This window comes from Syngnathus scovelli, chromosome 5, assembly GCF_024217435.2.
Source record: "Syngnathus scovelli strain Florida chromosome 5, RoL_Ssco_1.2, whole genome shotgun sequence".
In the NCBI taxonomy this organism is placed as follows: Eukaryota; Metazoa; Chordata; class Actinopteri; order Syngnathiformes; family Syngnathidae; genus Syngnathus; species Syngnathus scovelli.
The window spans coordinates 6,178,529-6,199,691 of NC_090851.1; the positions used below are offsets into that span (position 1 = coordinate 6,178,529).

The 21,163-nt window shown below is 43.8% G+C and overlaps 3 protein-coding genes and 1 long non-coding RNA gene across 5 annotated transcripts; 1 reads left to right on the forward strand and 3 right to left on the reverse strand.

Annotated features, from left to right (window-relative positions):
- Positions 1-513: 513 nt before the first annotated feature.
- Positions 514-6,399, reverse strand: LOC125968577 (uncharacterized). The gene is made up of 6 exons (XR_011086926.1): positions 5,911-6,399; positions 5,449-5,743; positions 5,150-5,357; positions 3,591-5,083; positions 3,386-3,457; positions 514-2,901 (listed from the first exon to the last, which is right to left on the reverse strand). It is a non-coding gene; the product is annotated as an uncharacterized lncRNA (long non-coding RNA).
- klhl5 (kelch-like family member 5) lies at positions 682-9,378 on the forward strand. The gene is made up of 13 exons (XM_049719758.1): positions 682-1,451; positions 3,706-3,894; positions 4,969-5,105; positions 5,171-5,367; positions 5,460-5,672; positions 6,395-6,581; positions 6,636-6,860; positions 7,011-7,086; positions 7,427-7,513; positions 7,628-7,702; positions 7,785-7,922; positions 7,990-8,161; positions 8,304-9,378. Exons 1-13 carry the CDS (start codon positions 682-684, stop codon positions 8,358-8,360), a joined length of 2,523 nt encoding a protein of 840 aa, XP_049575715.1. The 3' UTR covers positions 8,361-9,378.
- On the reverse strand, positions 8,600-17,848 carry rfc1 (replication factor C (activator 1) 1). 2 transcript variants are annotated; one of them, XM_068650925.1, is made up of 23 exons: positions 17,688-17,848; positions 17,366-17,479; positions 17,221-17,293; positions 16,865-16,978; positions 16,199-16,482; positions 16,028-16,099; positions 15,767-15,844; positions 15,345-15,674; positions 14,904-15,011; positions 14,652-14,831; positions 14,424-14,528; positions 13,909-14,329; positions 13,666-13,781; positions 13,451-13,565; positions 13,149-13,237; positions 12,930-13,067; positions 12,191-12,286; positions 11,851-12,104; positions 11,640-11,757; positions 11,219-11,364; positions 10,928-11,141; positions 10,326-10,517; positions 8,600-10,247 (listed from the first exon to the last, which is right to left on the reverse strand). In XM_068650925.1, exons 1-23 carry the CDS (start codon positions 17,781-17,783, stop codon positions 10,158-10,160), a joined length of 3,543 nt encoding a protein of 1,180 aa, XP_068507026.1. In that variant the 5' UTR covers positions 17,784-17,848; the 3' UTR covers positions 8,600-10,157. The 2 variants fall into 2 exon arrangements, with proteins under 2 accessions (XP_068507026.1, XP_068507025.1); XM_068650924.1 differs by having other exon boundaries at positions 8,600-10,250.
- A 445-nt stretch (positions 17,849-18,293) lies between these two features.
- rpl9 (ribosomal protein L9) lies at positions 18,294-20,855 on the reverse strand. Its single transcript, XM_049719782.2, has 8 exons — positions 20,762-20,855; positions 20,328-20,374; positions 20,140-20,255; positions 19,661-19,756; positions 19,334-19,466; positions 18,834-18,914; positions 18,482-18,608; positions 18,294-18,407 (listed from the first exon to the last, which is right to left on the reverse strand). The coding sequence occupies exons 2-7, from the start codon at positions 20,371-20,373 to the stop codon at positions 18,502-18,504; spliced, it is 579 nt and encodes a 192-aa protein (XP_049575739.1). The 5' UTR covers position 20,374; positions 20,762-20,855; the 3' UTR covers positions 18,294-18,407; positions 18,482-18,501.
- Between the last annotated feature and the right edge of the window lie 308 nt (positions 20,856-21,163).

A 21,163-nucleotide genomic window follows, 5' to 3' on the forward strand; every position in this document is an offset into this window, starting at 1 on the left:
GTGAAGGTTCCGCCTGGCTGATGTGCTGAATGCCTTGGGCATCTGGAAGAGATGGTTTCCCACGGGGCCCATTCCCACTGATGTAATGGGCGGTGAGGAACAGTGGTTTGTGAAGGAGAGAGGAGATGGGCACGTATGTACTATGCAAGGACAAGCTAATTCCATTTTTAGAGGAAGCAGCATTTGTGCTGTGTGACTTTAGAAACATGCAAGCCTCTTTTGTAATAGAGCACTTTGGACCTCAAGAGCCAATAGAGAATCACTGAAGCGGCAAAGAGGAGGATCTCTACTCTGAGCTCAATCTCACTCTATTTCGGAAGGGTTTCACCCCTGGGAGGAAACTCAATTTCACCAGTTGGATCAATAATTTCATTCTTGTGGACACTGCAAATGAGGTCATTAGTTTCACATTTGGACTTAATACTATGGGCGGCCTTTTTTTTTTTTTCCAATGAAACCACACTATCTTCTATAACATTTCACAAGATGGGAAAATACAGGGCTTTTCGACTATTCTCTCAAAATCGTCCATGGGATTTTAATACATCTTAACCAGGGGTGCCAATTCTGCATGTGCATCGACTAGGTTAAGGTGAGGAAACACTGGATGAAGAGTAATGTCAATTCATAAGGCGTCATTCATTTGCACAGAAAGCAAATGTTTGCGGGTTTGTGGATGAGATGCTTGGCAGAGATTCTGTAGATCAGATCCCCCGCCTCCCCCCACGATTTCTCTCTCTCTGCTGGTCGTGGTGCTCCTCGGTCCAGGAGCATTTAACGTTAGCGACGAGCGCGAGGCTGTCAGATCTCAGCTGTAGAACAGCAGAGCGGCAGGCGCCCCTCCCGTCATTTCCTCCGCCTCGCCCCCTGGCTGTTATGTCTAGTGGCAGCTCGAACTCTTCCTCACGGAAGGAGTTCGATGTCAAGCAGATCCTCAGGATCCGATGGAGGTGGTTCGGTCACCCCGCGGTGCCTCCACCTCACTCTCCGCCGCTAAGAGACTATTTAGCCGGGAGGAGATCGGGCGGCCACTCCTCCCCCTCAGAGGGACCTTCTTCATTTAGCGGTGGCAGCTCGAATTCCGCCGGCGTCGGTAGTAGCCACGGTGGGCTCGTGACGAGCGGCAGCGCCGGATCGAACCTTTGCAGCAGTAGAAAGTTTGTTGAATCGTCGGGGAGTCGGGGCGGCTCGGGTGGAGCTGGAGCGACCGCGAACTCCTGCTCTCGATCGGCGAGCCAGCCAGAGTGTAGAAGCTCCCCCGCGGCGTGGGCTTCTCCGCCGCCACGTCGCCGCTCTCGCCCGGTCTCGAACATGGAGCCCTTCGGTGAGGCCCCGGTGCTGCAACTGGGAGCCGAGACCTCCGCTCGTGCAGGCGGAGACGGGGAGGCAGCGGGGGCAGCGGCGAGCACCGAGGATAACAACCACCCGGATACCGACTCCAGCTCTTGCAGGTATGAGGCGGTGTATTTACCTGAAAAGTGTGGCACAAGTGACTTCACGGTATTTTTTACAATAGTTGTGATGAGTCATTCTGTGATCTACTTATGGTTATCGGACGTACTTCACTCCAGTTCAGCATGGATGCGTTCGACCGAATCCATATAAAAAGTGCAATGGAACTGAGCCAGTTGGAGCCGTGCAGACATGATGCGGTGGTCGAGGGACCACTTCAATAAAGCACCGGCTGTCAGGAAGATGGAACACCTCTATAACAGCTAGTGAACCACGCTTACCTCCAATCAACATCCCTACTGATGATGCGTCTTAGCCAGGCTTTGTTGAACACACCCAATTTTGAAATGAATTGCAAATTAACATGATAGGTCAAGGCTTGCGTGCAGCTTCAAGGACATCATTTCACTGAAAGTGTGTTACGCAGTCTGTGCATTCAGTTCATATGTTGCAACAAAGCAATTTTAAATTCATCTTTAGCAAAACCAGACGTATACCTTTATTGATTGATTGGGTGAGCGCAAGATGGTGTGCGTGCTCGCGTGAGTGTGCCTCCGTGCGTGCGTGCGTGCGTGAAAAACAACATTGAATAAGTCATACAACTGACTGACACATATTCTGAGTCAGGGTCTGTTTTCATCCATCCACAATGTTTTGTTTTATTTTTTAAATTAAACCAATGTAATGTAATCGATACGTAGACCATGTAATCAGGTCACAGCAGAGAAAAATGAGACCACAATTTCAACATGAATTGAGGTTGTGTGGATATTGTGCAGGCATGTTCCTGTTGCGGTTGCCATACCAACACGGAGATGTGTTCTTCCATGCAGCATATACTGTCTGGGTAGCTCAGATTGCAAGGAGCCATTACACTATACGGACTAGTTGTGTGTCAGTCAGTCTGAGAGGTACGGAAGGGGGGACACCTTCCTTGTCGAATCGCTTTCAAAAATATAGTGTGGTGTGATTATGTTTTACTAATGTAATGGGAGTCTAAATGCAGTCTTTCTGGATGCAATTGCACTAGAACAATTATGTGGTCTCACTAAGTCTTTTTTTTTTTTTTTTAAATCCAATGCATCACCTTTGGTCCTCCATCTGGAGTCATTGTGCTCTGTACTTCATAGACCAGCCTGTGTTTTTCTTAGCAATTAAGGAACTTCAACTTTTTTCCCCCCCATTTGCATTTCCTACAATGTAGAGGCAAATGGCCAGATGCTTCCAAGCCAATGGCTCCTTTCCACGTCTTAGCTTCATTTGGCTTAGTTTGGACAACAACAGTTTTGTGTGTGGTTGTACTTGCCGCCGTACCAGTTTAGAATCATAGTCTTGATTTGCCACAGACTCTCCGCCGCTTCATACCGAGTGCCTGCCAAGCTCGATTAAGGGGCTCTGGAAAGCAGCCTTTGCCCACTTCAAAGTATCTCCCGGGGCACCACCATCTGTCTGGAGACACACATACACCAGAATGCTAGCTTTTGGTCTCCCCAAAAGGTTTTAGCCTAGAAATGAGTGAAAGGTATACTGGTAGATGATGGGGAAAACATCATAAAGTGCAAAGGTAATCCATGCTCAAGGTAGAAAAGTGAGAATGGGAAAGCAAGCCAAGGCACTATTGTACCTGCCAGATGCTAGCAGGCTCTGCTTTTGAAAGCCCTTCCCCTCCCCAGGAGTTAATGAGAGCAGCGAGGCTGAAACCAAGCAGTAAAGTTCAAGCGATTCCCTGAAAGCTGCTGTAAAAGTTCACCCAAGTGAAGCGGGCTGATAAATCTCTGCGGGGGTATTTGCTTCCAATGCTGGCGGCTCACATGTAGAGGCATTCATGCGCTTTGTTGTAAATGTACAAATATTGATTTTTGCCACTTTTAGTGACAACATTTAAGAGAGGGAGTGAGATGCACTCAAGATTTTATACGTCGGAGTAGCTCACTTGCGACCCTTTTGAAGATAAGTGGAGTGTGATGTTATCTGTGCTGTGATGATACAATCACGACACAAGAATCTAGAAAACATTGGATTACACGAACAACATTATTTTGCATGTCATGTCTCTGTTTATGAATTGCAATTATCCCTCAAGGTAACATTTTTTTTAAATCACTTTGTGCTGGGGCCACTAAATTAAAAACACTCACATCAATTAAATGCCATCCCGGGAGCCATGATGGTTGATGATTCCCCTTGTGGCAATACTTCATTGCTTATCTGCGACCCACACACATCCGTCCGTCCGTCCGTCTCATCACGCAGGACGTCCAACAGCACTGCCACGCTGTCTTCATGTATGTCGATGGAGCCGTGCGCGTGTCCGGAGGAGGGCTTATTCACCGCTCTGTCCCATGCTGACATCACCTTCCGCAAGATGGAGGGCTACTTGAGGAGTCGACAGTTGTGTGATGTGACGCTGGTGGCTGGAGACAGACAGATACCCGCGCACAGGTAGCACAAAGAAGGAATAGCACAGAAAGAGAACGCACACTGAAATATGAATATAGAAATATAATATAGACACCATATTATATTTTATCATTAGGAAATAATTTCATCTAAAGAATAAAAACTTCTACGTACATCTTAACTAAATGAATATATTTAAATTAGCTGTGGCACTGACCTTTTTATTTTAAAAAAATATTACAAATAGTAGGTGTAGTCAAAAAATAAAAAAAACAAATAAAAAATAAATGTAAAAAAATGATATCAACCAGATTTGGACATAGGAGGTATCCACCTGACAGTCCTTGGATGCAGTCGCACCATGCCTCTACTCTCTCATCCATTCACATTCTGACACTTTCACAGGCAGTCGGAAATTGCTAGTCTACCCCCCCCCCCCCCTTGAAAAAAAAAATCACTCGAGGTGGGAATGCTCGCAATAATATATTGGGGCGACCCTGCTACTGACTGTCGTGGATTCTTGCTCGAGTTCTATAAATTCAAACTGTCTGTGAGGCAGTGAATGTGTCTAAGTGTGATTTGTGATCGGATGAGTCAGTAGGGCTGGAGAGGACGGGCAGGGCAAAGAGTAGCAAAATGCTAACTGCATGTTTTTTTTTGGGGGGGGGGAATTGCAGCTGACATTCACCGTTATTTTTCAGAGGTTCTTGATCGGCCACCACTCATCTCCATTTTATCATCCAAGCAGATGCCACAATGTATTCTCAGCCTTATTTCTGATCCAATCAGGCATCGGGTGAATTTGGTAATTAACGGTTGACGTAAGCATTTCGACTTTTTATCAGCTAGCCTTTTTTTATGTGGCCACCCAACCACCTGTTTATTTAAGCAAGAGGTCCGTGCTACTGGCAAAAGACGCCGACTGGACATTAATTAACTTCAAGCTCTTTGACCTGGTGACTAATTTGTTAACACTGCTATTTTATTGGTACAATAAGATAAATGACCTTCACAATCACAATTCTCATAATGTATAAACTTCCAAACAGATCTTCCATATTAACATATGTTATTGGCTCTATCTGGACTGACAATGTAACCTCTGACCTCTCACAGGCTGGTTCTCTCATCTGTGTCTGACTACTTTGCGGCCATGTTCACCAGCGATGTGCGTGAGGCCAAACAGGACGAGGTGAAGATGGAGGGCGTTGACCCAGATGCATTGTGGACCCTAGTACAATATGCGTACACAGGTAGGATTTAAAATTAAAATTGTAATTGAAATTGTAATTGTCACCTTTTGTCATGTTTTCTTCAGGACGTCTCGAGTTGAGAGAGGACACCATTGAGTCTTTGCTGTCCGCCTCGTGTCTGCTGCAGTTGTCTTCTGCTGTTCAGGCTTGTTGTTCCTTCCTCATGAAGCAGCTCCATCCCTCCAATTGCCTCGGCATTAGCTCCTACGCCAACGCGCAGGGCTGCCACGACCTGCAGAGAGCCGCTCACACCTACACCATGGTGGGTGCCCATTAACTTCATCTTGACACCGAGAGAAGCTTAAGAGTCAACCCAGGATAATGAATGACATTAATCCCTCACCTCACCCCCAGGAACACTTTGTGGAGGTGATTGGGGCCCAGGAGTTCATGCTGCTTCCCGTGGATGAGATGGAGAGGTTGCTCATGTCTGATGATATCAACGTTCCGGACGAGGAGACGGTTGTAACCGCTTTGCTGACGTGGGTGACTCACGACGTGGCCGCCCGACAACGTCACCTTCCGTCGCTTCTCGCTCACGTCCGACTGCCGTTGCTCCAGCCGCAGGTGAGGGCGGCGTCTATCTGCCTTCATCTCTCCTCGCACCTCAGATGTATGACATTGCCCCGGTCACGTTGCTGCAACATATAATCAGCGGCAAGATGGATAGCAGACAGTGTAGACTAGGCGACAGCCAGAGAGCCTTTTCACGGGAGCCACGGCCATGTTAAACTGACAAATAGATTGACATTGAGCAACATCAGGACTTGTAAAACGGCAATAAAATCTGAAATAAATTACTCACAGATAGATGCATCATAAATATTCTTTCAGCACCTTATTAGCAGGTTCTAGCCTGGGATTTACTCATCAAGAGGATGCAGTTGATCCCCGCTCCTCATTTACATCCTCTCAAGCACACATATACGCAATCTTTGGCATTCGCTGTCGCATCCGTTAGCTGTAAATAGAACAATCTGCTGCAAGAATGCAATCAACAATCTTCTTTTAATATCAAGAAGCATCAAGGAGGGGATTACCTTACATCAGGATTATACATAAAATGTGTCATCATCTATCAGGATTGCGTGTCTCCGTCATCCTTTATGACATACATGCAGCTAATGGAAGCTCACCCTAATGTGTCTCTCAGCGAGTGAGCTCAATTGAAGGATTCTCCCTGGGGTCAGGGTATAAGCTGCTTATCCATTTTGTTCAGCTGCTATATGCGCTGAAAATTGATTTTATTCAGTGACTGTGTTCAAGGAATTTTGTGTGGTCTGCTTTAGTTCTTAGCAGACCTGGAGACCAGGCCCATGCTCCGAGACAGCGTGGACTGCCAGCGGCTGTTGATGGAGGGAATGAAGTACCATCTCCTGCCCCAGTGTCGGCCTCTGCTTCAAAGCCCGCGCACTCGCCCCCGCAAGGCCACTGTTGGGGCCATGTTTGCTGTGGGCGGAATGGACGCTACAAAAGGTAGCAAATCACTCACTCATTTTCTTTTTCATTTTTAAATCTGGCTTTCTGCAGGTGCTACAAGTATTGAGCAATACTGTCTACGGCGGGACAAATGGAAGCAGGTGGCTACCATGAGCGGTCGGAGGCTTCAATTTGGCGTGGCTGTCTTGGATGGCCGCCTCTATGTGGTGGGGGGGCGAGATGGACTCAAGACCCTCAACACGGTGGAGTGTTACAACCCTCAGTGCAAGACCTGGAGTGTCATGCCACCCATATCCACACACAGACACGGTCTAGGTAAGGAACCCAAATGAGATTGCATGACTACATACATACATTAACCCTTAAGGTAGCGATCCCGTAAACTCTGCACGCTAAATACCGTACACAATAAAACCATGTGTGAGACAATCAGTCTCACGCAAAGCATGTGATGGGCTGTTGCAGGTGTAGCCGTCCTTGAAGGGCCGATGTACGCAGTAGGAGGACATGACGGTTGGAGCTACCTCAGCACAGTAGAAAGGTGAGCGAGCGTTTTACACCCTTTGCAACATCTCATGATGAGGAAGGTGCAATTTTATTGCATCTTTATCTCAGCGGTGTCATAAACATACACATTTAGGTTCTCTTTCTGAGACTTAGTGTCTCAGCATTGCCCTGAATTGTTTAGCTATCTTTTCAGATTAGAAAATGTTTTAGTGACAACACTGTGGCCAGAAGTGGTTTCTGCCATCAGTAGTAGACGACAATAAATGACCTTCATCATGAGGCAACACTCGTATTTGAATACAAAAACATGTCTCTTGTATTAGCGCTCATTAGATTGACAGGGTAATTTGTTATTCTTTTATTTAAAATATTAGGTGGGACCCTCAAGCTCGCCAATGGAGCTTTGTTGCCAGTATGGCCACACCCAGAAGCACTGTGGGAGTGGCAGTACTCAATAACAAGTAAGTTATTGTGTAAATTGTAAACTATAAGTCACTCTGGAGTTGTCGCCTTGTTCTAGAAAGGTTGGAGGTCATTGTTGGATCTAAGGATAAGAGCCTTTTTTTTCTTCCCAGATTATATGCAGTCGGAGGTCGTGATGGTTCCTCCTGCTTGCGTTCAGTGGAGTGTTTTGACCCTCACACCAACAGGTCTCTGCTTTATTTCCCATTTGCTGCTGATCAGATGATTTTACCCTTCTGGTGGTTTCAAGCTACTGACCTTGATTTCCAGATGGAACGATTGTGCCCCCATGGCAAAACGGCGAGGTGGTGTGGGCGTGGCCACGTGGCACGGCTTCCTGTACGCCATCGGCGGTCACGATGCTCCTGCATCATCTCTGGCCTCTCGGCTAAGTGACTGTGTGGAGAGGTAACAAAATATTATATTCACAGCATATCCACAATTTTTCTAATAATAATAATTATTATGTGTACAGGTATGATCCTCAGACTGATGTGTGGACAACAGTGGCACCCATGAGTATCAGCAGAGATGCAGTGGGCGTCTGTCTTCTTGGCGACCGTCTGTATGCTGTCGGTGGCTACGATGGACAAATGTATCTCAATACTGTGGAGGCTTATGACCCTCAGACCAACGAGTGGTCTCAGGTACACAAACTGCCACAATTTTTGAGTTGAACTCATGAAAATTAATCCGTCACATTTTTACTTTTAAGTTGTATTGAGAATAAATGAGGGCATGTTCAGTGCAGCTATGATGTGCTGATGATGCAGTTCTTGCATTCACCAGGTGGCGCCGCTGTGTCTGGGCCGGGCTGGAGCGAGTGTGGTGGTGGTCAAAATGTGAGAACATAACACCACTTAGGCCAGCAAGCTGCAAGGACCAAAGCCAACTAGAAGTGCGAGGGGACTTTTATAATGTGAACAATAATTTCTCAGCCATCCTCATCTCTTCCAGCAGTGACAGCCATGATCCAAAGCATTCGACTGGCACTTTCCCCACCTCAACTCCCTATTTTACAGGAAACACACACTTGCACTGTTCTGCTGACAGATTAGCGAGGGGCTGTCAAAAAAGTTACACTCTTGATTTGTAACAAACATTTTAATGTATTCTTTGGCAAAGAGCTTTCCTCTCTTACGACTGACATAAAACAACTTCTGATAAAACAACTTGACATAATCAGCACAACCTGAGGGAACTATAAAACTCTCTGCCTGCTGCTGTATTTTTTCCACATTGTAACAGCTCAGTTATAAAACAAAGTTTCTGTATTGTTATTGAAAAAAATATTGTCAAGACTGTTTCAGCACAAGCCCTTTTTTGTGACCCAAAAAAATACTAATATGGATCATGTATTGTTGCCATAGCACTCATGACAAATTAATGCTGAAGCAGTGAAAAGCTGTGATTTTTATTTTTTTTACATGAAACAAAAATTATTTGCCAAGCAATTAGTGACAAGGAAAATAGCATTCAGCATTTTATCCAATCGTCCAAGTAAATATATGTTTTATATCCTGTATGGCCCCCATATTTTTTCATCCATTTTCCAAGTCACACCGCAGGCATCTACTGAATCAAAATGTTATCCTCATACTACCACTTAATTTTGAGTAAAATTGTGAGTCAAATAAGAAGAAAATAAACATTTGCTCAAACTACATTTGTTTAATATGTACAAAAATGGTTATTATTGCACTATAGTCTGTGATTATTTTTGTACCACGACAGTTGTGATGACTACAGCGACCTTTTTTATACCATATAAGGCACCTCCATCAATGATGTATGTACACATGTATGTATATGCTTTAACGTGCTCTTGTGGCTTTTATACAATAAAAGTTGAGCAGCAAGTACATACCTTTGGTCTGCCCCTGTGAAATAGTACGGCACACAGCATGTTTACGATCCAAGTCTCTTCCATTTGTCAGAAACACTCAGCCGTAAAAAACAGCAGAGCAGGAGTGTTGCTATTCTTAAGAGGTGTTGGCAGCATCAGCAGGTTACAGGCTGCAATGGACTTGATGGTTTTTTGCATTAACATTGTGGACTGCTGTAAGCCTGAAATGAAGATGAAGTGTTGTGGTAAACTGGACAAGAAGTGGGATGGCTGACTTGGCTGTGTTATTTATGGCTGGAGAAGCTTTAACATCAGGCGCCAGTGTCCTTGAGTTCAAATTATGCATTTACAGCGTGTAATGAGGAAACAAAATGAGGCCAACTTGGCTAAAAAGCTGTGACACCACACTGTCACTATATCCTGTTTCTATGACATACTGTGGAAATATGAAATTATAACCTGTGAATGACTGCTAATGATAACAAGCTTGGATCTAGTTTTGGCCACAAGCTCATTGCTGCCGGAATGAAGACATTTTTTTGGACCAACCTTAAATTTGGAAAGTTATGGATCCAACAATATTATTATTAGATCCAACAATATTAACGAGCAGCCAAAGCATTACTGCAATGTTGTTGCACTCTCAAGAAGCAGTTCCATGATTTGGAGCTCCCCTACCCACACAGACATGATGAGGTGAACTATGATCGTGTTTAGGAGGCTTTCACAAATTGAAAAGGGGCAGGAAGTGGTTATGGTCAGGATGTAGCTCACAATGCTCTGTTTTAGATCAGCAGTCACTTTTTAGCCTTGCCCTTGCCTTTGCCCTTGCCTTTGCCCTTTCCAGAATCCTCGGTCTTTTCCTTCTTGGTGGCTTTGGTCTTCTTCTGCTGTGGGTGGGAAAACAAGCAGACATATAATATTGGTTGGAATCAATTGAAACTGAACAGTTTACCCTAACTTACTTTGATCATAGCATCCACATTGAGGTTGTCCCGCTCATCCTCAGACACTGAGGCGTCCTTCTCACCGTCCTGCATTTCCAGTTCAGTTTCTTCACCCCCACCCCCGCCACGGCGCCCCTTCTTCACGACTTGCAGGGAGTACGGTGTCAGATGAACTTCCTTGTTGTACGCTCTAGTGAACGCTGCTTTCACCTGAAAGGAAGGAAAACGTTTTGAGTTTTCTGCTTATTTTGAGGAACAAATCGATTTATATGAATACAGCACCTTTGTGCATCGTAAAGAAATTTTGTATAATATCAGCATTAAGCTAACCAGAAAAAAGTACGGAGACCTTCATTCAATAGGATAAGAAAATGTTTCTAAACGTTTGAGTGGTAATGAACAGTACATCAAATGATTTTAAGCCACAATAATTAACATTATGCACTGTTGCTGCACTTAAACTTGGGAAAATAAAATTGTACTTCCATAATGATTTATTTAAAAAGTATTTCACATTAACAAAAAACTGTGCCTGAATAAAATCACAGTTCTTATAAATGCAAATGTAGTAAAAAGGTTGAGAGCAAACCCAAGATTCACATCTAGCACCCCTCACTGACCTTGGAGTCCAGTTTAGAATAGGGGTCAGGTTGTCCGCCCCATGAAGCGATCTCCATCATACTGTCCACGTCCTCCCTGATGAGCTGGTAATCGTCCAGCAGCTGCACAGCCTGACCAGCGCCCTCCGCCGCCAGCTTCTGTAAGGGGCTGAGCAGGGCTTGTTGCAGGTAGTAGAGGTAGTCCAGGTTCACCGCCTGTCTGCTGCTCATCGTCCTGCACAGCACAATACATCTTGAGCACCCCCAAAAAAACACCCCGCCAGAGTAATAGACATGGCATGTCACGCTTACTTCAAAGACATGTGCGTGGCCAGCTCCTGGATGACGCGGGAATGTTTGCCTGCCGATGAGTTCTTGCCCAGCCAGCTTGGGAAGGACGGGAAATGACTCATGTAACCTCTCATGAGTTCACCTGGGATTACACTGGCGTAGATGGCCTACGAGCAAACACACATCGATCGTGATCATCATTACCTGGTTACGTTCTAGAAAGAGTTTAAAACTTGTTTATTTCTATTTTTGTTTACTCACAACAATTTTCTTTTTTTAAGAGTACAAACAAAATAAAAAAAATAGTTTTGCCCTCTGTCATGAGATGCATTCTGACCATGACGCACTTCCTAATTTCAATCGGTGAAATTATGTGCAGACTAAAAACTACAGTAAATTATCCAGAGTTGTGGATTTTTCTTAATTGAAAAACATGTGGTACCTGCGTGGGTAGCAAAGACCAGTTCTGCCCTGAGCGGATGCGGCGGTCCACCAGGTCTCCGTCGCTGATAGAGTCGGCAGCCTTGCTGAGTAGCACGAGGTGGGCCTTTGCATTGCCGCTAAAAAGTGCACAGCTTTGTCAATTGCGGCTAAAATGTGACCGTTAAAAGTGTTGAAGCAAGCAAGCGGACAGAGCGGGCGGCCTCTCTCACCCAGCGGCGGCAGGCCGAACGTGCAAGTAATTCTCCTGGACAAAGAGGGGCGCTAGCGAGTAGTCGTGGAAGAAGAGATCCGACTTGTCAATGAGGCTCATGTGGGCCGTTTCCTCGCCGATAGCAAACACCTTCCGGCAGACGTCAAATGGTCCTAACTTCATGTCCTTGCGAGCGGCGGCAGCGTCAGTCTTGCACTGGTCATAAGTCATCACCTTGTCTTTGGCTGACCACATGCTGAGGTTATGGATCACCTGAGGAAAATGCAGCCAGCTCACGTTTACGTAACATTTTTTTTTTTTTTTTTTTTTTACATATTGTGATTGTATTTCTTTTAAACCTGTCTGATGTCTTGATTGGAGGCCAAGATAATTTCATTAAGTGCCGGAGGCGGAATCTTGATGCCTTCCTTGTAAGCAATGGACATCATAGCTGCCTGAAAAGAGGAAGGAGTCAGGGGGGTTGGGCAGGTACGGGAGCAGATTAGAACGAAATTCAAAGGGTAAAACAATGCAGAAATATATTTTTTTAAATCTGTACACTCCCAAAAAAAAAAATATTTTTACAAGGACTATACAGACATGTCAAAACAACCCTAGGTCACTTAAATCAGTGATTACAAAGCACTAGTGAGTCAAGGAATCTAATATAAAATCTCATGGCACAATTTTTTTTCTTTTTAAATTCCTGTGTCTATGTGTGCCCTGTGATTGGCTGGCAACCAGTTCAGGGTCTCCCCCGCCTACTGCACAAGTCAGCTAAAATAGAATCCAGCATACCCGCGACCCTTGTTTGAAGTGTGTGTATTATTCGGGCCTGTTTAGTATTCTGTTGTACGTATTTTTGCAACAGGTAGAAACACAGGTTATTATGGATGCACCTCATGCCACCTAGTGGAAGAGCATTAAATTGTTATTGTGTCACTAGTAAAGAGATTTGTACCAAGATACAAAGATTTAAGCCACAATTAAATGGCAGATATCATATGATATCTTCAAGGGTTGTCCTGTCCACTATTCTCTCAAAGCCCCTGCCACAACTCTGATAAAAACTCGGAAGCCTGCAAGATGTGTTCTCACCTTGATCTGCTCCAAGCGCGGTCTCTGGAAGCGCAGATCAAAGCAGTAATTGGCCAATGATCTGATCTTCTGGTGGTTCCGATCGTTGCACATGCAGATAATGGGAATCTTGGAATTTTTGATGAGGCCGATCAATTCCTGCCAGACGACACAAATGCTTGTCAGTATCTGGAGCCTGGGAAAAGGTCATGGAGCAAGAAGCGATGCGGGTCCACGTACTTGCATCCCGCCTCGATCCTCATTGCCCGCCATGCCATCCACCTCGTCCATGATCAAGACGTGTTTAGCGCTGACTTTCTGCGATGTGCCTAAGTATCATACATGAAGCATCTTACAGCCACAGTAAACTAAACACAACAAGCGCCAGATCATCATGCATTCAACACGTTCATTAGACTTCGGAACAGTGAACATGTTTAGTTGCAGAAATTGTGCTTTTGGCGTGAGGATGCTTTTTGTAAAAATAATACTTGGGCTTTTTCAGTTATTCCAAGTTCGTATGGCCAAAGACAGCAGTTTACCTTTGTAGAAGCCGTCAATGCTGGTGTTGTTGAGGGACTCTGCAACCACTTCCTTCAGGTTGGTTTTGCTGCGTGTGCAACTCGCATTCATTTCGACGTAGCTGAAGCCCAACTCCTATTGGCCCATCCACCGTGGAACCCAATACAAGGAACAAATTGTACATTAAGTCTGAGTCACAACAATGACAAATGCAACGCTATCCTTTCTCACGGACCTCGCAGACCAGGGCTGCTGTAGTGGTCTTCCCCACACCAGGTGGTCCGGAAAGCAGAGCAGCTTTGTATCCTGATCCATCATCTTTTCCTGCACCAAACTTTCCAAATCTGGCAACTAGACATCAGGGGGAAAAAAAAAAGGGGGATCATGCCCACTATACAAGAAAAACAAATTGATGAATGTTTTGTATTTTTCGGACACGCAAACATCGCTCAACCGGATAGACATGGCTGTATGTTACCTGGTGGTTTGGAGGCACCGCTGCTGTGATGCTTGAACCAGCTTTGCAGCCAGCGCTGCAACTTGTTGGCGCAGCTTTGCTCCCCTTGCTGGCCTATCACAGCCTTCAGCGAACATGGGCGGTATTTGTCCACCCACAGAAGACTGGCACCTTCATTGTTTACTGATTTCATCACAGAGTGCGGGCCAGAGGTTGAGGAGGAAGAAAGGCCCAAGTCCCTACGAGCAGTTTGAGCTGAGCCTCTTCCGGGTGGTGTTCCGCCATGCGTGGTTCTGCCACCGCGTCTGGTTGTCTGTCCCGTCTTGGAGGGACTTGGAGTCTGAGGGGACTTGGAGTTGCCTTTGGAAGGCGAGATCTTTGAAGCTTTAGGGGTGATCTTTGAGGCCGAGCCTGGAGGAGTCCTGGTCTTTGAGGCTTTGATCTATAAACAATGACATGAATACAAACAGGAAATCACACACCAAAAGCAGTTTGTCAAATCAAACAAAACATAATTGAGTAGACTAACTGCTGACCTCAGCCTCTGCAGCAATCTCATACTTAGACTTCTTCCCTGGTTTGGTCCTAATCAGCTCCAACAGATCATCCTCACTCAAGATTTTAGTCCCAAAACTCTCCGCCTTGGCAAAAGCAGAATCACAAATAAATGCACATTTAAAACTTTGTGAGCCACTTGAAGTGACACAAGTTCACTTGCAATGAACATGCATGCCAGCTATTGTAAAAGATGAGGTGTTGGCCACCTTCTCCAGCTTGGAGACGCCGCTGTCTCGACCCTGCACCAGGTAGGTGGTCTTCTTGCTGATGTTGCCTGTCACTTTGCCGCCATAGCGCTCAATGAGGGATTTGGTGTCATCCCTCTCCATTGACTCCAGAACGCCCGTCAACACAAAGACACAACCCTCCAAACAGTTATCTGCGCCCTGCAAGACCCACAACAGTTGGCAATGATGAGCGACACAAACCACAATGGGTTAATGACGTGAATGCAGTACCGTGGGGATTTCTTTGGACCCCAGTGCTCGTGGTCCATCTCGATTGAGGTAATTCCTGTAGGCGGAAGTGTTGAGTTTCTTCTTTTCTGCCTCATCGGGTCTTGTGCTCTAAAAGGGTGGAGAAAACAGGAATAAATCAGTCCGCCAGGATTTGGAAGGTGCTCAAACATGTCTGTTGGTGTGTGAAGGCTAATGGTTGACAGAAATGCTATTTGGATGATTTTTTTTTAGTAGGCCAACCGTGTTGTTATTTCCCAAACAAGCAGTGCTAAATTGATATTTTTTTTTAAAAATCCAAGACACAAGAATCCAGCCGCACACGAGTCCAATCACAATTCAGAAAAGTGTTACGTGTGACAGCTGATGGAAAAAAGATGATTTTTTTCAAAGGGGTGTACTCATTTATGCTAAGCCCTGTATAACGAATAAATTGCAGCTCACCTCTGGTCCAATGGGAGAAGTTTTAGGTGCAGTTCCTATTTTGGATGCCTGCACCTTTTCACTACTTGACACAGCGAGTGGCTCCTTGTGGGGCGAGACTTTCAGTTTGCTCTGCGCTTTGCTCTTTGTGGCGTCTTCGTCTTTTCCCTCATTTCTTCTCTTCATCATCCCTAGTTTGGAACTGGGTTTGAGTGTAGCTGGGCTTTTCTTGGGTGAGGGACCTATCACGTCCTCTGACATGCTGTCCTCTCTGTTGTTCTTTGAAGGGCTGAGTGCATTACTCTTTCTGGGGAATGCCTCAACGTCTTTTTCGTCTGAGCCTTTACGAAGCTACAGGAAAACACAAAACAAAAGTTGGATTTGAAGAAAAAACAACAACTGGGCGGAAAACTGTAATGATTTCTTTTTCAAACTGTCATCACCTTTTTGGCCTGTGGCTCTGAATCCAGCAGTGCAAGTGTTCTTGCAAAGTCTTCATCTTCATGGATCTGTTTCTCCAGCTGAGTAATGACCGATTGAAAAAATTTGTTTTATTAAGTATCCGAAGCTCAATCTCAAACAGACCTTATTTTCACATTGTCATTGGGATATATTCAAATGAAGGAAATGCAGCAAGAACAGAACTGTTGTAAACCAAGGACCCCTTTTACGTAATACAGATGGTTTTGTTTCACACGGTTTACCTCATCATCTTCAGCCATTTGTAGTTGTCTCGCAATTTGCTCATCGCTCAGATCATCCGTGTCCTGGGTGGGCTGAGGAGGACATTAAATAGAAAGCCTTATTAGCCTTGATGACTACAGAGAAAATCAAACAGCAGATAATAATGTCAGAGCTTGATGGTCACTCCTCACAGTCTTTCGTTTAGTGCTGGCGACCAGCTTCTTCCCCGAGCGCTGGATGCTTTCGTTGCCAAAGTAGTCAAACACAGAGGTGGGGGTTTGTTTGGCACGAGGGGGTGGTGCCGACTTTGGTGTGACCGGAGTCGTGGCTCCAATTTTCACATGAGCAGAGGATGACTTGATGGAAGACTCTGCAGCCTCTTTCCCACTTGGACTTGAGTTGCTCTTTTGAGAGTTGCCATTTTGTTTGGTTATGGAGGACTTCTTCAAGGATTCAAAGTTGTCACTGTCTGAGTCTACAATTAAAAAAGTACAGTTCAAGATATGTTTTTATTTAACTAAACACCATTCCACACCTTAAAAGCAGAACAACAATGCAGTATTTACAGAAAAACTTAAAAATATGGTCAAATCACCACCACTCTAATAGAACTTTGAGGTGCATTGTCGACTTCAAGAAATACACACATCTAAAAAAAATATCCCAAAACACTTTTTACAACAGTTTTGAAAATATTTCTTAGTTGCATGGCACAAAAATACTGTCATTTGTAAAGGTGTGTATCGACTTCTTATATCAACTGCACTTTCAGATCAATGAATGCAAAAGACTGATTAAAAATGGTTAAGCTAGAATACATTTACATCTTTACATCTTAACCCTGACAACCATTTTACCTGATAGCAAGATGTGGTTAACAGGCTCTTTCTTGCGAGATTGTGCAGCTTTGCTGATCTTTTGCTTCTTAGGCAATTTCGTGGACTTATTGTCTCGCTCCTCTGAGTCAGAATCTGGGTAGATGAAAGAATTAAGAGTGGCAGTCAAATAAAAATGCTGTGGTGCTCATCTGTGTATAACTTGAACCATTTCCATATCATGTAAAATCTTTAGATGTCTTATTTGTTTAAAAGAAACTGTAGCAGTATAATATATATCATTTATCAAGACTGCTATTACCTTTCAAGTGTCAACCTTACTTTTATGGGCATGACTTACCAAAGTTACAAAGACCAAATCTCAGAAACACAATTACCTGATTCGATGATTGCTTGTTTTTTCCGTTTTTTGTCAGGCACACGTTTCTCCCGTGTTTCTTGTTTCTTCATCTGGGGTATTATTAAGAATAATATATGAGCCACCGATAACCCATTCCTCGGGTTAAACTGTCATTTTCTTACCTTGGTGTCTTTCTTCTTTTTCAACTCTTCTTCTGAGGATAATTTCCTCTTCGTGCTGACATTTCCATTAGGAGTCACTTTCTGTGTTGAAGGCGCAAAGAATCGCCGGATGTCCTGTGATCAAACAAATTTAATTGAGATAAACTAATTTACCGTATTCAATGTTTTTGCACGAGTTGATCAGTTAAGCTAACGACCCCGCCGTTTTCGTAGCGAGGCTTCGAGTGGATTAACGAGACGAAAGGATAATTTTGTTTTTCTACAAGGTTAGCATTTTGTGAAAAACTGCTTTTGATTTCAGTAAACCCAAATACAACGTTACCATTATGAAGACGTCTCCCCGCGGCGTTTCAGATTTGTTGTCAAGTGGAGGGAACCCGCGCAGCTTCTTGGCGCGAGTATTTCTCAGTTGTCGCATGAAGATGACGTCGTATATGTGTCACGTTTTCGTCCATCGTAGGTTGACTCCCATTATCACATTGAATCTGCAAAGTGCTGCAATAACAAGTAACTGGCAGTTGTTTAAGGACATTTGCTTTATATACTGTGTGCTTGTGAAATTACACCTTTAATTAAAACAATAACAAGCTTTTAAAGATTAACTGACAAAATAGAAAGCAGGTCTTGCTCACAAGGCACCGTCATCAAAGTAAGAAGCAGCTCAGTTGTAGGTTTGCACTCACTGTTTTCGCCTTCTCTCTCCTCCAAATTGCTACAATCCACCCAACCTTTTGAATTAATCTGTTTAAAGGGTTTTGTTGTTTGAAGGTATTGATTTGGATGTGTGAGAGATTTCTTTGGCTGTACCCATTGTAGGTTTATTGCCAGAACAGAGGAGGGAACCTTGAACAATTGTACACAACACAGTGAATGATGCATTTAAGATTGCATTGATTAAAACATGAAAGAAAAAACAACACAGACGATATTCTAACATAATATTCCAACTTTATTGGTCATGACAGAATAGATTTGGTGGATGTTTTAAGCATGTTTCTGATGTCTTAATGAGGGTGACTGACGTGTTGGTTCATCAGGTTCACTGTTGAAATTTCAGAAATTTTACAAACCAATGTCCACATGGTTCATTAAAATGTAAAATTTTTATTTCCTGACCTTTGAAGCAGACTCAGATTTTACTTCTCTGAATCCACAACTGTTCCCTTCTCAGACACGTAAATGCCATCCAAGAACTTTCGGATATCCTTATTTTTCACTGTGGTGGCTTGCTGGATGAGAGCAGCTGGAAAAGGAAGAAGCGAGTGAATTAAAACATTGAAGAGCTTATATAACAAACATGTCCAGCCCCAGTCCTCGAAGGCCACTCTTTTGCCTGATTTAGACTTGTTCTTCTTCTAAATCTAATTTAAATGATCACAGCACTAGAAGCTAGTGAAATGTATTGCTTATGTTGGCTAAATAATTATTCATAAATTACAATGTGTGCACACGGACTGTAAAACCATACCTGAATTTGACACCAACTCAATATCGTTGCCTTCCAGCACCAGCTCATCCTTCTGGGCTGCCGACACCGTACACATCACACCTGGGAGTAAAAACACCAAACAAATTTGAACCAATTAGGCGTCATCAAACAAAAAGGAAAACCAGAAACTCAAACTGAGCTCAGACAAAATTTGAAGTAGCCAATTTCAGACCCTAAAAAGATAACTCTTCCTATTGACAGGCATCCTTTATATGATTTTACCAAATTAGTAATCTAGCCCTACATGCAAGACATTTTTTCCCCAGTTTGCGAGACTGGCAGTGCAGGCTACCCTGTGTTTCTTAAACATACAACCAATGTTTATGTTTTGATAGAAATGGTTGTGGATATTGGAAATTGTACAGAAATTAGGGCCTATTTAAAATTCACGAAACGACACATAAAAGGACACAAAGATGGAAAGCAAAGCTCAGAGTGCTCAGTGAACATAGAAATGGCAACATTCAAAGCATACTGACCTGTCCTCATTCTGACACGACGGATGTACTTCTCACCAAGGAAATTTCTGATCTCTACCAAAGATCCATTCTCTTGCATGACAACATTGATGGGGAAGTGGGCATACACTGAACGCATTTTGTAACGGAATCCCTGCAGTGAGACAGTATAACGCAACATCAATAACAGATCTGTCACAAAATCAGCCAAATTGCTGAGATTTCCATGAGGTTGAATTGTGATTATTGAAGATTTGTATGGTGATGGTGAAACGTCAGCATTGTGAAGTGTGATGTATTCTTCTGCAGTGAATCCCAAGAATTGGAAAGATTGAGTGACAATCTTACCAGAGTGACTCCCTTGATCATGTTCTGGACATGACTGCAGATGGTGCGAACTGTTGCCAGCTCCTTTCGGTTCCCCCACCATTTTTCGACGCGCAGCTGAAACAGAGTAGTTGAGCAAATCAAAACGAGCGGCTTGCAGCAAAAAAAAACTCTGGGATTAAATAAAGGCAATCAAAATAACATTTTAGTGGTGCTTCAGTACAAAATGCGTGGATTAATCTTTTAAGATCTTCATGTATGTTTTAGAATACGGAGCTGTAGTAACAGCCTTTAAATAAAGTATATTTTCCAAAACATTAGTTTCCATTTTGCACACTTTCCCGCACCAGGAAATGCATGAATTCTCATTCATTGCATACATTAGTAGTGGCCCAATTAAATTAACCTTTAAAGGTTATAGTGCAATTAAAGTTTATCCTGCAGTAACAACCAAAGTGCCCTAACATTCCAACTAGTCTAAACAGCCAGGTTTTCTATACCTTCCTTTTTTTCTTGCCCAGCATACGAAGCTCCAGGTTGATGTGATTGAACTCCCTGATGAGTTTGCCTCGGGGGCCGGTGACAGTCACTTTCCGCCCCTTCAGCTTCACATCGACTGCAACAAGATGCAAAAAAAAATTAGCACAAGCCACCAAGAGAAGCAACAGCAACCCGGCGTTTACTTTACCATTGTCGGGAATTTCGACTGTCTGGCTGCTGAGAATGGTCTTCATTCTATGGATTGGGATAGGAACGATCAGATTAAGTTAGCATTAGTTGTGAGATTGCTTGCTTGGTTTTAAGCTAACGTTCATGAATAAGCTAAACGCGAGCACATTTAATGTTGGCAGAGATTATTGACTTGTTTTGAAACGAAAAGTGCGGTGAGCAGGAGCCGCACAACTGCTAATATAGCCGTCGGCCTCGAACAGCTAACCCCGATCACTTATCAAACATCCCTATCTTTCACACTCAGACGCGGCCCCGACACAAAATAATACCCCCTGGGTAAAAATATTAGTCACATCGTAAAGGCCGTTGAGGTAGAAGTAAAACTAATGTGAAATTTCGCTTGATGGACTTTGATTGTAACCGATGACTGAATTTTTTGGGTAACCTCACCTCGCTGGTAGTGGAGGAAAAAGAGCGAGGAAGTACGTCACCACGCTGTTGTAGCGTATGTGAGTGACGTCACTAGACGTGAGCAATGGATCGCAACGAACTGCTACTTTGCCGCAAAACGTCCAACTGGACAAAAACGATGAGAAAGATCTTGTTCTGAATTTTAATCTTGCCCTCATTGTATCATATGACGAAGTTAATGACGCTGAAATATTCGTTTGTTGCGGGAAGTCTATAATTTAAGTGATGGTCATCTTCCAGTGAAAAAAACACTATCCTTCTTTACATGCTTAAAACACTCTTGAAAAAGAAATTGAAATAAAATAAAGTTTTTGTCTGACCATCAATGTAGGCGTAAAGGAGGAAAATGCGACTACAAAACTGAAAGTATATCTGCTCGTC